The sequence below is a fragment of the Pristiophorus japonicus genome, chromosome 15, assembly GCF_044704955.1.
Source record: "Pristiophorus japonicus isolate sPriJap1 chromosome 15, sPriJap1.hap1, whole genome shotgun sequence".
NCBI lineage: Eukaryota > Metazoa > Chordata > Chondrichthyes > Pristiophoridae > Pristiophorus > Pristiophorus japonicus.
Window position 1 is genome coordinate 66,159,940 of NC_091991.1, and position 15,791 is coordinate 66,175,730.

The 15,791-nt window shown below is 44.6% G+C and overlaps 1 protein-coding gene across 1 annotated transcript in view; it reads left to right on the forward strand.

Annotated features, from left to right (window-relative positions):
* Window positions 1-15,791, forward strand: part of phf21b (PHD finger protein 21B) — a 214,022-nt gene that overhangs the window by 168,675 nt on the left and 29,556 nt on the right. The window contains exons 9-10 of the mRNA XM_070900554.1: window positions 2,373-2,449; window positions 13,509-13,563. Of these exons, the coding sequence (XP_070756655.1) occupies window positions 2,373-2,449; window positions 13,509-13,563 (132 nt within the window). The remainder of the gene's footprint in view (window positions 1-2,372; window positions 2,450-13,508; window positions 13,564-15,791) is intronic.

Here is a 15,791-nt window from a genome sequence, read left to right on the forward strand (position 1 = left end):
TAGTGGTTATGTTACTGGACTAGTAATTCAGAGGCCCGAGCTTAATGATCTAGAGATATGAGTTCAATTCCCACCATGGCAGATGGGGAATTTAAATTCAGTTAATTAAATAAATCTGGAATAAGAAGATAGTATCAGTAATGGTGTCCATGAACTACTGTCGTAAAAACCCATCTGTTCACTAATTTTCTTTAGGGAAGGAAATCTTCCGTCCTTACCCGGTTTGGCTTCAGACCCACAGCAGACTCTTAACTCTGAGACTCTGAAATGGCTTAGCAAGCCACTTAGTTGTACCAAAAATCCACAAAGAAGTATATCAAGAATAAAATCAGACGGATTACGCGACATCAACCTTGGCACCCGACACAACAAAGGCACACCTCGGCCCTTCAAAGTATTCCTTACTAACATCTGGGGACTTGTGCCAAAATTGGGAGAGCTGTCCCACAGATTATTCAAGCAATAGCCTGACATAGTCAGAATCACAGAACCATACCTTTCAGCCAATGTCCCAGACTCCTCCTCCACCATCCCTGGGTATGTCCTGTCCAACCAGGACAGACCTACCAGAGGTGGTGGCACAGTGGTCTACAGTCGGGAGGGAGTGGCACTGGGAGTCCTCAACATTGATTCTGGGCCTATGAAGTCTCATGATATCAGGTCAAACATGGGCACCTACCGCCCTCCCAAAGCTGATGAATCAGTACTTCTCCATGCTGAATATCACATGAAAGAAGCACTAAGGGTAGCAAGGGCACAGAATGTACTCTGGATGGAGGATTTCCATGTCCATCCTCAAGAGTGGCTCGGTAGCACCACTACTGACTGAGCTGGCCGAGTCCTGAAGGACATATATGCCAGATTGGGCCTGTGGCAGCTGGTGAAAAAACAAGGGAAAAACCTACTTGACCTCGTCCTCCCCAATCTACTTGTCGCAGATGCATCTGTCCATGACAGTATTTGTAGGAGTGAATGTCGCACAGTCGTTATGAAGATGAGCTCCTGTCTTCACACTGAGGACCGTCTGTATTGTGTTGTGTGGCACTACCACTGTACTAAATGGGATGTATTCCACCAGAATCTGTAACATAATGGCTTGGCATATCCCTCATTCTACCATTACCATCAAGCCAGAGGATGAACCCTGGTTCAATGAGGAGTGTAGAAGAGCGTGCCAGGGACAGTACCAAGTGTACCTAAAACTAAAGTGCCAACCTGGTGAAGCTACAACACAGGACTACATACATGCAGAAACAGCATGCTATAGACAGAGCTAAGTGATCCCACAGCCAACGGATCAGATCAAAGCTCTGCAGTCCTGCCACATCCAGTCGTGAATGGTGGTGGACAATTGAGTTAACGGGAGGATGAGGTTCCACGGACATCCCCATCCTCAATGATAGCGAAGCCCAGCATGCGAGTACAAAAGATAAGGCTGAAGCGTTTGTAACCATCTTCAGCCAGAAGTGCCGAGTGGAGGATCCATCTTGGCCTCCTCCTGAGATCCCCACCATCACAGAAACCAGTCATCAGCCAATTGGTTTCACTCCACATGATATCTAGAAATGACTAAATGTGCTCCTTCTGTGCTACAAGATTCTACAATTCTAACAACCATCTGAATACGAATCACAATGATCTAACACTAGAACTATTCTGGGCCACCTTTATAACAGGCCAGTAATTCCTAATATAATTAGACACTTTCTAGTGTAAAATGATTTATTTGTTTCTCAACAATAGATTCCGTCTCTGGCTCTCCAGGAAAATTTGCTGAGACAAATCCATTAACTTGTTATTTGTCCCTAGGGCAAGTCTGCTGGGCCTGTATTGTTCAACTTGAGAATTAAATAAGCCTAAAGTCTGGCTTACTGTGGAAGTGCATTTCTATCAGAAATCATTTCAGCTGGTGTGGGGAGTACATAAAATTGGTTCAATTGACTATTTTCTTGTATTTTTCCCAGCTACAAATGTTCTTTTTTCAAGTTATCTCTACCATCTTGTTTTCTATTCATGTTTTTTAAGATTATAAGGATTATGGATAGATTTGAGATGCTTTGTATGTTACAGGAACTGATGTTTTTATTCCGCCACATTACAAGCTTTTGAGAATAATCAGAATCCTCTACTTGTGTTTTTTATATAGTTAGAATAGTGTTCGAATTATAGTTACCATAAATTGATTATTGATAGTGACATGGTAAAATATAGGGCCTTTATCACACTATTGCAGCTAACATTGAGCATCTCTAAAGAAAACATGAGTGAACATCAAGCCTTTAAACCATATTTCTTTTCGTTAATCAGTTTTCGTTTTGAACAAAACATTTGGAATTTCTTTGATTATAACAGAAACGTTCTCATGGTTACAGAAATCCAAAGCAGACGCCAGGAAAGAAAGAGAAGAAGCACAGCCAATCCAACATACAGCGGATTGTTTGAGCCAGAGGTAAATGACATTACTCTGTATGTTAGGATAACATGACGCTGTTCTGAATTAGTTAAATGCCATTTGCCAAACACTGGCTCAGTCCCCCATCTCATCAAGATCCACACAGTGGTTTATTATCCTCTACAACCCTAACACACACAGAATAATATGTGCATTGCACACAAATGATAAGTTATTGCCATTTTCTGTAAACTATTATTTTGATTACTATTCTACCGACGACTAACTGAAATGAAATATACTAAAGCCCAAGAATTTCTGCAGCTGTTCCAGCCATGTTCAAATGTTATGTTTCCTTACAACAGCAACTTATTTATATAGTGCCTTTAACGTTGTAAAATGTCCCAAGGCGCTTCACAGCAGTGTTATAAGACAAAACAAATGTATTTGACACCGAGCCACATAAGAAATTACGGCAGATGACCAAAAGCTTGATCAAAGAATTAGATTTTAAGGAGCACCTTAAAGGAGGAAAGCAAGGCGGAGAGGTTTAGGAAGGGAGTTCCAGAGCTTAAGGCCCAAACAGCTGAAGGCATGGCTACCGATGGTTGAGCAGTTATAATCAGGGATGCTCAAGAGGGCAGAATTTGAGGAGCACAGACATCTCATGGGGTTGTGAGGCTGAAAGAGATTGCAGAGATAGGAAGGGGCGAGGCCATGGAGGGATTTGTAAACAAGGATGAGAATTTTGAAATTGAGACGCTGCTTAACTGGGAACAAATGTAGGTCAGGGGTGATGGGTGATCGGGATTGGTGCGAGTTAGGACACGGGCTGTCGAGTTTTGGATGACCTTAAGTTTACATAGGGTAGTATGTGGGAGGATAGCCAGGAGTGCGTTGGGAGTAATCAAATCTAGAGGTAGCAAAGGCATGGATGAGGGTTTCGGCAGCAGATGAGCTGAGACATGGGCGGAGGCGGGCAATGTTACGGAGGTGGAAATAGGCAGTTTTAGTTATATGTGGCTATGTGGCCAGAAGCTCATTTCAGGGTCAAATATGACACCTAGGTTACGAACTATCTGGTTTAGCCGCAGATTGATGCTAGGGAACAGAGTTTGTGGTGGGAACCAAAGACAGTGGCTTCGGTCTTTCCAATATTCAATTGGAGAAAATTTCTGCTCATGCAGTACTGGATGTTGGACAAGCAGTCTGACAATTTAGAGATCATGGAGGGTCGAGAGAAGTGGTGGAGAGGTAGAGCTGGGTGTCGTCAGCGTACCTGTGGAAACTGACTCCATATTTAAGCTAAAAAGAGTCAAGATAAAAGTTTGGCAGTTTTAACAGTGGTTGGAAGACTAGGTGTTCGGTTACACTGTCCTTTGATTGCTTTTTAAAGTTTAAGTGGCCTAGAAGTTGAGATTGATGGGGGTGAATTCCTAACAACCCCCTCACCCTCACCCAGCAGACCGCCAGTTCTGGGACACCACAACATCAAGTGACCGGACAATGCTCAGGCTGAAGATGTTAGGTCTGTGGGATGGGTGGACCCCCAATGTTTGAAGAGGAGCCAGAGTGACTGGATTTTTGGAGCCTGGAGGAGCACTCCTACTCCTCCCATACCCACCAAGTAAAAGAGGAATTTGCTTTTGGGGATCCTCTTTGGCCAGACAGATACGGCACATTTCAGCCAGTTCTGTCCAAAAATGGCAACGAAGGTCATATTGGCATCATAAGATCCCAATTTCTATTTTAAATGGGGCTGACTCGGAGTGAGGGCGACGCTGCTCCAGTCACCCACATTGGCCCTGAAAAAAATTGCCACGGCCACAACAACAACGGCAATAGAGCAGTCAGTTATTACCCTCCATTTTCAGGGCGCTGCCACCCAGTTTCTGCTGGAAGGAAGGGCTAAAGATTCAGCCCCAGTTGCCTGATCTGAAGGTTCAGTTATAAGACTTGAGTGTTAGTATTGATTACAATATTTGCTATACACCAATCCTCTTAAATCTGGTAGAGTTTTTAGTAAAGTTAGTATTTTTACAAACGCAGGCTGCTGAGTGCTGTTATTTAAAAGATCATGCTACATGGAAAATTTGCGACCAAATTGACCTTTAATACCACAATTGAAGCATTTAATTACACATATGGCACACAAGTAAAAGTGTCAGCTTAGTTCAGTTGGTAGCACTCTTGCTCCTTGTTTCATGCCCCACACCAGGCTTTCAGCACATAATGTAGGTTGATATTCTAGTGCAGTACTGAGAGGGTGCTGCACTATTAAGATGAAGTATTACTGTGTTATGTGGGAATGTCCTTGACGACTATATGTGCGGGAAGTGTATCTGCCTGCAGCACCTGACAGACCGCATTGCGGCACTGGAGCTGCGGGTGGATTTACTCTGGAGCATCTGCGATGCTGAGGATGTTGTGAATAGCACGTTTAGTGAGTTGGCCACACCGCAGGTAATGGGTACATAGCCAGATAGGAGATGGGTGAACAACAGGAAGAGCAGTGGAAGGAAGATAGTGCAGGAGTCCCTGCGGTCATCCCCCTGCAAAGCACATACACCGCTTTGGGTACTGTTGAGGGGGATGACTCATCAGGGAAGAGCAGCAGCAGCCAAGTTCATGGCACCGGTGTTGGCTCTGCTACACAGGAGGACAGGAAGGAGAGTGGGAGAGCTATAGTGGTAGGGGATTCTATTGTAAGGGGAATAGATAGATGTTTCTGCGGCCGCAGTCGAGACTCCAGGATAGTATGTTGCCTCCCTGGTGCAAGGGTCATGGATGTCTCGGAGCGGGTGCAGGACATTTTGAAGGGGGAGGGTGAACAGCCAGTTGCCGTGGTGTATATAGGTACCAACGGGATGAGGTCGTACAAGACGAATTTAGGGAGCTAGGAGCTAAATTAAAAAGTAGGACCTCAAAAGTAGTAATCTCAGGATTGCTACCAGTGGCACGTGCTAGTCAGAGTAGGAATGGCAGGATAGCTCAGATGAATATGTGGCTTGAGGAGTGATGCAGAAGGGAGGGATTCAAATTCCTGGGGCATTGGAACCGGTTCTGGCGGAAGTGGGACCAGTCCAACCGGACGGTCTGCACCTGGGCAGGACCGGAACCAATGTCCTAGGGGGAGTGTTTGCTAGTGCTGTTGGGGAGGAGTTAAACTAATATGGCAGGGGGATGGGAACCTATGCAGGGAGACAGAGGGAAGTAAAATAGGGTCAGAAGCAAAAGATAGAAAGAAAAAAAGTAAAAGTGGAGGCAAAAATCAAAAAGGGCCACATTGCAGCAAAATTCTAAAAGGGCAAAATGTGTTAAAAAGACAAGCCTGAAGGCTCTGTGCCTCAATGTGAGGAGTATTCGTAATAAGGTGGACGAATTAACTGCACAGGCAGCAATTAATGAATATGATATAATTGGCATCACGGAGACATGGCTCCAGGGTGACCAAGGCTGGGAACTCAACATCCAGGGTGATTCAACATTCAGGAAGGATAGACAAAGGAAAAGGAGGTGGGGTAGTGTTGCTGGTTAAAGAGGAAATTTGTAAGGAAGGACATTAGCTTGGATGATGTGGAATCTGTATGGGTGGAGCTGCGGAATACCAAAGGGCAGAAAACGCTAGTGGGAGTTGTGTACAGACCACCAAACAGTAGTAGTGAGGTTGGGGACAGCATTAAACAAGAAATTAGAGATGCGTGCAATAAAGGTACTGCAGTTATCATGGGCGACTTTAATCTACATATAGATTGGGCTAACCAAACTGGTAGCAATACGATGGAGGAGGATTTCCTGGAGTGTATTAGGGACCAATATGTCGAAGAACCAACTAGAGGACTGGCCATCCTAGACTGGGTGATGTGTAATGAGAAAGGACTAATTAGCAATCTTGTTGTGCGAGGCCCCTTGGGGAAGAGTGACCATAATATGGTAGAATTCTTTATTAAGATGGAGAGTGACACAGTTAATTCAGAGACTAGGGTCCTGAATTTAAGGAAAGGTATGAGACGTGAATTGGCTAGAATAGACTGGCAAATGATACTTAAAGGGTTGACGGTGGATAGGCAATGGCAAACATTTAAAGATCACATGGATGAACTTCAACAATTGTACATCCCTGTCTGGAGTAAAAATAAAATGGGGAAGGTGGCTCAACCATGGCTAGCAAAGGAAATTAAGGATAGTGTTAAATCCAAGGAAGAGGCATATAAATTGGCCAGAAGAAGCAGCAAACCTGAGGACTGGGAGAAATTTAGAATTCAGCAGAGGAGGACAAAGGATTTAATTAGAAGGGGGAATATAGAGTATGTGAGGAAGCTTGCCGGGAACACAAAAACTGACTTCCAAAGCTTCTATAGATATGGGAAGAGAAAAAGATTAGTGAAGACAAACATAGGTCCCTTGCAGTCAGATTCAGGTGAATTTATAATGGGGAACAAAGAAATGGCGACCAGTTGAACAAATACTTTGGTTCTGTCTTCACAAAGGAAGACACAAATAACCTTCCGGAAGTACTAGGGGTCCGAGGGTCGAGTGAGAAGGAGGAACTGAAGGATATCCTTATTAGGCGTGAAATTGTGTTAGGGAAATTGATGAGATTGAAGGTCGATAAATCCCCGGGACCTGATAGTCTGCATAGAGTACTTAAGGAAGTGGCCCTAGAAATAGTGGATGCATTGGTGATCATTTTCCAACAGTCTATCGATTCTGGATCAGTTCCTATGGACTGGAGGGTAGCTAATGTAACACCACTTTTTAAGAAAGGAGGGAGAGAGAAAACGGGTAATTATAGACCGGTTAGCCTGACATCAGTAGTGGGGAAAATGTTGGAATCAATTATTAAAGATGAAATAACAGCACATTTGGAAAGTAGACAGGATTGGTCCAAGTTATCATGGATTTATGAAAGGGAAATCATGTTTGACAAATCTTCTGGAATTTTTTGAGGATGTAACTAGTAGAGTGGACAAGGGAGAACCAGTGGATGTGGTGTATTTGGATTTTCAAAAGGCTTTTGACAGGGTCCCACACAAGAGATTGGTGTGCAAAATTAAAGCACATGGTATTGGGGGTAATATACTGACGTGGATAGAGAACTGGTTCGCAGACAAGAAGCAGAGAGTCGGGATAACGAGTCCTTTTCAGAATGGCAGGCAGTGACTCGTGGGCTGCTGCAGGGCTCAATGCTGGGACCCCAGCTATTTACAATATACATTAATGATTTAGATGATGGAATTGAGTGTAATATCTCCAAGTTTGCAGATGGCACTAAACTGGGTGGCGGTGTGAGCTGTGAGGAGGACGCTAAGAGGCTGCAGGGTGAGTGGACAGATGCAGTATAATATGGATAAATGTGAGGTTATCCACTTTGGTGGCAAAAACACGAAGGCAGAATATTATCTGAATGGCCGCAGATTAGGAAAAGGGGAGATGCAATGAAACCTGGGTGTCATGGTTCATCAGTCGTTGAAAGTTGGCATGCAGGTACAGCAGGCAGTAAAGAAAGCAAATTGTATGTTGGCCTTCATAGCTAGGGGTTTTGAGTATAGGAGCAGGAAGGTCTTATTGCAGTTGTACAGGGCGTTGGTGAGGCCTCACCTGGAATATTGTGTTCAGTTTTGGTCTCCTAATCTGAGGAAGGACGTTCTTGCTATTGAGGGAGTGCAGCAAAGAGTCACCAGACTGATTCCCGGGATGGCTGGACTGACATATGAGGAAAAACTGGATCGACTGAGCCTTTATTCACTGCAGTTTAGAAGGATGAGAGGGGATCTCATATAAACATATAACATTCTATATATTCTGAGCGGCAGTTGGGGAGAGGTGGGAGCAGCGTCGGAGCGGCCTATAAAAGGCCCAGCGGGAGCTCGAGTACCAGCGGCAGTTGGGGAGAGGCGGGAGCAGCGTCGGAGCGGCCTATAAAAGGCCCAGCGGGAGCTCGAGTACCAGCGGCAGTTGGGGAGAGGTGGGAGCAGCGTCGGAGCGGCCTATAAAAGGCCCAGCAGGAGCTCGAGAGTCAGCGGCAGTTGGCGAGAGGTGGGAGCAGCGTCGGAGCGGCCTATAAAAGGCCCAGCGGGAGCTCGAGTGCCAGCGGCAGTTGGGGAGAGGTGGGAGCAGCGTCGGAGCGGCCTATAAAAGGCCCAGCGGGAGCTCGAGTACCAGCGGCAGTTGGCGAGAGGCGGGAGCAGCGTCGGAGCGCAAGAGGACAAGAAAGAGGGCTGCACAGGAGGGCAAGAAAAAGAGTGGGAGCGCGATAGTGATAGGGGATTCAATCGTGATGGGAATAGATAGGCGTTTCTGCGGCCGCAACCGAGACTCCAGGATGGTATGTTGCCTCCCTGGTGCAAGGGTCAAGGATGTCTCGGAGCGGGTGCAGGAAATTCTGAAATGGGAGGGAGAACAGCCAGTTGTCGTGGTGCACATTGGTACCAACGACATAGGTAAAAAAAGGGATGAGGTCCTACGAAACGAATTTAAGGAGCTAGGAGCTAAATTAAAAAGTAGGACCTCAAAAGTAGTAATCTCGGGATTGCTACCAGTGCCACGTGCTAGTCAGAGTAGGAATCGCAGGATAGCGCAGATAAATACGTGGCTTGAGCAGTGGTGCAGCAGGGAGGGATTCAAATTCCTGGAGCATTGGAACCGGTTCTGGGGGAGGTGAGACCAGTACAAACCGGACGGTCTGCACCTGGGCAGGACCGGAACCAATGTCCTAGGGGGAGTGTTTGCTAGTGCTGTTGGGGAGGAATTAAACTAATATGGCAGGGGGATGGGAACCAATGCAGGGAGACAGAGGGAGACAAAAGGGAGGCAGAGGCAGGAGACGGAGGGGAGATGGGGGGGCGGGTGGGGGGCGGAGAGGCCCGGGGCAGGGAACAGGATGGGCCACTGTGCGGCAGAATTCTAAAAGGACAAAGGGTGTTAAAAAAACAAGCCTGAAGGCTTTGTGTCTTAATGCAAGGAGTATCCGCAATAAGGTGGATGAATTAACTGTGCAAATAGATGTTAACAAATATGATGTGATTGGGATTACGGAGACGTGGCTCCAGGATGATCAGGGCTGGGAACTCAACATCCAGGGGTATTCAACATTCAGGAAGGATAGAATAAAAGGAAAAGGAGGTGGGGTAGCATTGCAGGTTAAAGAGGAGATTAATGCAATAGTTAGGAAGGACATTAGCTTGGATGATGTGGAATCTATATGGGTAGAGCTGCAGAACACCAAAGGGCAAAAAACGTTAGTGGGAGTTGTGTACAGACCTCCAAACAGTAGTAGTCATGTTGGGGAGGGCATCAAACAGGAAATTAGGGGTGCATGCAATAAAGGTCAGCAGTTATAATAGGTGACTTTAATATGCACATAGATTGGGCTAGCCAAACTGGAAGCAATACGGTGGAGGAGGATTTTTTGGAGTGCATAAGGGATGGTTTTCTAGATCAATATGTCGAGGAACCAACTAGGGGGGGAGGCCATCTTAGACTGGGTGTTGTGTAATGAGAGAGGACTAATTAGCAATCTCATTGTGCGAGGCCCCTTGGAGAAGAGTGACCATAATATGGTGGAATTCTGCATTAGGATGGAGAATGATGCAGTTAATTCAGAGACCATGGTCCAGAACTTAAAGAAGGGTAACTTTGAAGGTATGAGGCGTGAATTGGCTAGGATAGATTGGCAAATGATACTTAAGGGGTTGACTGTGGATGGGCAATGGCAGACATTCAGAGACCGCATGGATGAATTACAACAATTGTACATTCCTGTCTGGCGTAAAAATAAAAAAGGGAAGGTGGCTCAACCGTGGCTATCTAGGGAAATCAGTGATAGTATTAAAGCCAAGGAAGTGGCATACAAATTGGCCAGAAATAGCAGCGAACCTGGGGACTGGGAGAAATTTAGAACTCGGCAGCGGAGGACAAAGGGTTTGATTAGGGCAGGGAAAATGGAGTACGAGAAGAAGCTTGCAGGGAACATTAAGGCGGATTGCAAAAGTTTCTATAGGTATGTAAAGAGAAAAAGGTTAGTAAAGACAAACGTAGGTCCCCTGCAGTCAGAATCAGGGGAAGTCATAACGGGGAACAAAGAAATGGCGGACCAATTGAACAAATACTTTGGTTCAGTATTCACTGAGGAGGACACAAACAACCTTCCGGATATAAAAGGGGTCAGAGGGTCTAGTAAGAAGGAGGAACTGAGGGAAATCTTTATTAGTCGGGAAATTGTGTTGGGGAAATTGATGGGATTGAAGGCCGATAAATCCCCAGGGCCTGATGGACTGCATCCCAGAGTACTTAAGGAGGTGGCCTTGGAAATAGCGGATGCATTGACAGTCATTTTCCAACATTCCATTGACTCTGGATCAGTTCCTATCGAGTGGAGGGTAGCCAATGTAACCCCACTTTTTAAAAAAGGAGGGAGAGAGAAAACACGGAATTATAGACCGGTCAGCCTGACCTCAGTAGTGGGTAAAATTATGGAATCAATTATTAAGGATGTCATAGCAGCGTATTTGGAAAATGGTGACATGATAGGTCCAAGTCAGCATGGATTTGTGAAGGGGAAATCATGCTTGACAAATCTTCTGGAATTTTTTGAGGATGTTTCCAGTAAAGTGGACAAAGGAGAACCAGTTGGTGTGGTATATTTGGACTTTTAGAAGGCTTTCGACAAGGTCCCACACAAGAGATTAATGTGCAAAGTTAAAGCACATGGGATTGGGGGTAGTGTGCTGATGTGGATTGAGAACTGGTTGTCAGACAGGAAGCAAAGAGAAGGAGTAAATGGGTACTTTTCAGAATGGCAGGCAGTGACTAGTGGGGTACCGCAAGGTTCTGTGCTGGGGCCCCAGCTGTTTACATTGTACATTAATGATTTAGACGAGGGGATTAAATGTAGTATCTCCAAATTTGCAGATGACACTAAGTTGGGTGGCAGTGTGAGCTGCGAGGAGGATGCTATGAGGCTGCAGAGTGACTTGGATAGGTTAGGTGAGTGGGAAAATGCATGGCAGATGAAGTATAATGTGGATAAATGTGAGGTTATCCACTTTGGTGGTAAAAACAGAGAGACAGACTATTATCTGAATGGTGACAGATTAGGAAAAGGGAAGGTGCAACGAGACCTGGGTGTCATGGTACATCAGTCATTGAAGGTTGGCATGCAGGTACAGCAGGCGGTTAAGAAAGCAAATGGCATGTTGGCCTTCATAGCGAGGGGATTTGAGTACAGGGGCAGGGAGGTGTTGCTACAGTTGTACAGGGCCTTGGTGAGGCCACACCTGGAGTATTGTGTACAATTTTGGTTTCCTAACTTGAGGAAGGACATTCTTGCTATTGAGGGAGTGCAGCGAAGATTCACCAGACTGATTCCCGGGATGGCGGGACTGACATATCAAGAAGGACTGGATCAACTGGGCTTGTATTCACTGGAGTTCAGAAGAATGAGAGGGGACCTCATAGAAACGTTTAAAATTCTGACGGGTTTAGACAGGTTAGATGCAGGAAGAATGTTCCCGATGTTGGGGAAGTCCAGAACCAGGGGACACAGTCTAAGGATTAGGGGTAAGCCATTTAGGACTGAGACGAGGAGAAACTTCTTTACTGAGAGTTGTTAACCTGTGGAATTCCTTACTGCAGAGAGTTGTTGATGCCAGCTCATTGGACATATTCAAGAGGGAGTTAGATATGGCCCTTACGGCTAAAGGGATCAAGAGGTATGGAGAGAAAGCAGGAAAGCGGTACTGAGGTGAATGATCAGCCATAATCTTATTGAATGGTGGTGCAGGCTCGAAGGGCTGAATGGTCTACTCCTGCCCCTATTTGCTATGTTTCCATCTGTTTATTTCAGTGGACATTAAAAGAACCTATGGCGCTTTTCAGAGGAGAGCGGAAATACTCCCTGTCTGGCCAGCATTCCTCCCACTGTACATTAATGATTTAGATGAGGGGATTAAATGTAGTATCTCCAAATTTGCGGATGACACTAAGTTGGGTGGCAGTGTGAGCTGCGAGGAGGATGCTGTGAGGCTGCAGAGCGACTTGGATAGGTTAGGTGAGTGGGCAAATGCATGGCAGATGAAGTATAATGTGGATAAATGTGAGGTTATCCACTTTGGTGGTAAAAACAGAGAGACAGACTATTATCTGAATGGTGACAGATTAGGAAAAGGGGAGGTGCAAAGAGACCTGGGTGTCATGGTACATCAGTCATTGAAGGTTGGCATGCAGGTGCAGCAGGCGGTTAAGAAAGCAAATGGCATGTTGGCCTTCATAGCAAGGGGATTTGAGTACAGGGGCAGAGAGGTGTTGCTACAGTTGTACAGGGCATTGGTGAGGCCACACCTGGAGTATTGTGTACAGTTTTGGTCTCCTAACCTGAGGAAGGACATTCTTGCTATTGAGGGAGTGCAGCGAAGGTTCACCAGACTGATTCCCGGGATGGCGGGACTGACCTATCAAGAAAGACTGGATCAACTGGGCTTGTATTCACTGGAGTTCAGAAGAATGAGAGGGGACCTCATAGAAACATATAAAATTCTGACGGGGTTAGACAGGTTAGATGCAGGAAGAATGTTCCCAATGTTGGGGAAGTCCAGAACCAGAGGTCACAGTCTAAGGATAAGGGGTAAGCCATTTAGGACCGAGATGCGGTGGAACTTCTTCACCCAGAGAGTGGTGAACCTGTGGAATTCTCTACCACAGAAAGTTGTTGAGGCCAATTCACTAAATATATTCAAAAAGGAGTTAGATGAGGTCCTTACTACTAGGGGGATCAAGGGGTATGGCGAGAAAGCAGGAATGGGGTACTGAAGTTGAATGTTCAGCCATGAACTCATTGAATGGTGGTGCAGGCTAGAAGGGCCGAATGGCCTACTCCTGCACCTATTTTCTATGTTTCTATCAGTCAGCATCATCTTAAAAAAAAGATCACATAATGGTGGGATGCTCTGTCCATAAAATGGTTGTTGCCTTTGCCTACATAACAGCACTTTGAAATATTTTGAGATGACAACTTGCCATATGAATGCAAGTGTTATTACTTGTAAAAAAATATTCTGGCCATTTAAAAAAAATACTGTAATAATGAAGTCTGCTTTTTTGTTAATATTTTCCCCAGCGTAAACGAATTGCAACAAGCTACCTGAACGGTTCTTTATATATTTCAACGAGAGGTATGTATTTCTAAGTTCATCCAATTCCTTCAATCTACAAATGTATGTAATTACACACATGAATAGCATAACTTATATCTGCAGGAAAGGTATGAATGCTAAATCTCAAATGTATATTTTATTGAGTGGTGGGATTGGACAGCAATTTTGTAGGTAAAAGCTTACTGGTACTCTAAAGTATTCAGACAGGAGTCATATCATATGTTTACTTAGATCTCTTCTGCTACTAAAAATGGTGTAATAATTTGTTGCGAGAAGGTGGTCACTGTATCTTAACAGCTAAATTTGTAACACTTATCTTGCTTACTCCATCTTAAAATAATCAAATAAAACTTGTTATTAGTGTAGCATGATATGCTTTTACAGGTTGAGAACGGCTGTGAATGTAAGAGTTTCCTATGTGATGTTTGAGACTTGACAGGACTGCTGCGGTCCTAACTAATCCTAGTTTTAACTGGTCCTGCATTTTGATGCAGCTTATCTTTTTAACTATGTTCAAGAATATTATTAGCAAGGATGTACAAGTAAATGGAAGGGATCTTCTTCTGTGGGTAGGCCTAAGGCCCATTGTTGGGCAGAGTAGATGGAGCTTTACTCTGCATCTAACTGATATATCTGAGTTGGGAATGAGTGCTTGATGCTGATACTGAATGTGCAAAAATGCAGTGTTGTATTGTACGGCATTAACATTCCTCACCTTGATGAACAAATCATTTGCAGATTTTTTTTTTTTAAACGAAGGGTATCCAGGGTGAATAAAACTTGAGGTGAATAAGCTAGTGACAAAGCATGAGGGATTGGAACATCCACGCTTACATAGAATGTACAGCACAGAAACAGGCCATTTGGCCCAGCCGGTGTTTGTGTTCCACATGAACTTCCTCCTCCCACCCCTACTTCATCTAACCCCATCGGCATACCCTTCTATTCATTTCTCCCACATGGGTTTATGTAACTTCCCCTTAAAAGCATCTATGCTATTCATCTCAACTACTCCGTGTGGTAGTGAGTTCCACATTCTAACCACTCTCTGGGTACAGAGGTTTCTCCTGAATTCCCTATTGGATTTATTAATGACGATCTTACATTTATGGCCCCTAGTTTTGGATTCTGCCACAAGTGGAAACATTCTATCCACATTGTACTCTGTCCAACACATTCATAATTTTAAAGACCTCCATTAGGTCATCCCTCAGCCTTCTCATTTCTAGAGAAAAGAGCCCCAGCCTGTTCAATCGTTCCTGATAGGTATAACCTCTCAGTTCTGATATCATCCTTGTAAATCTTTTTTACACCTTCACCAGTGCCTCTCTATCCTTTTTATGGTATGGAGACCAGAACTGTGCACAGTACTCTAAGTGTGGTCCAACCAAGTTCTATACAAGTTTAATATAACTTCTCTGCTTTTCAATTCTATCCCTCTAGAAATGAACTCCAGTGCTTTGCTTGCTATTTTATGGCCTTATTAACTTGCATCGCTGTATATAATTGCTGTAAATTGCAGGCAGCTGTGGTTCAGTGGGTAGCATTCTCACCTCTGCGTCAGAAGGTTGTGGATTCAAGTCCCACCCCAGAGACTTGAGCACAAAAACCTAGGCTGACACTCGAGTGCAGTACTGAGGGATTGCTGTATTATTGAAGATGCCATCTTTCAGATGAGACGTTAGACCGAGGCCCCGTCTGCCCCCTCAGGTGAACAGAAAAGATCCCACGGCACTATTTCGAAGAAGAGCTGGAGAGTTATTCCCAGTGTCCTGGCCAATATTTATCCCTCAATCAACATAACAAAAACAGATTACCTGGTCATTATCACATTGCTGTTTGTGGGAGCTTGCTGTGCACATATTGGCTGCCGCATTTCCTACATTACAACAGTGACTATACTTCAAAATGTACTTCATTGGCTGTAAAAGCGCTTTGGGACGTCTAGTGGTCGTGAAAGATACTATATAAATGCGAGACTTTAAAAAAATAATTATAGGAGGAGAAGCAATTGTAGACTTCGCACTGAAATGAGACATGTCGGGCTCCAGTTTGGAAGGAGCTGCTGCGTTCATTATTGGTTTGAATGGAAAAGCATGTTATGCAGTTTATATTTCTTAGAGGAGAGAGAAAAACTGATGTAGCAAACCGATTCAAAGCACATAAATGGAAATTAGGGGAAGACCACTTTTCCATTGATGTGCCGCATCCATTTTACTAGTTACATGTTCTCCTATTCTCGGCAT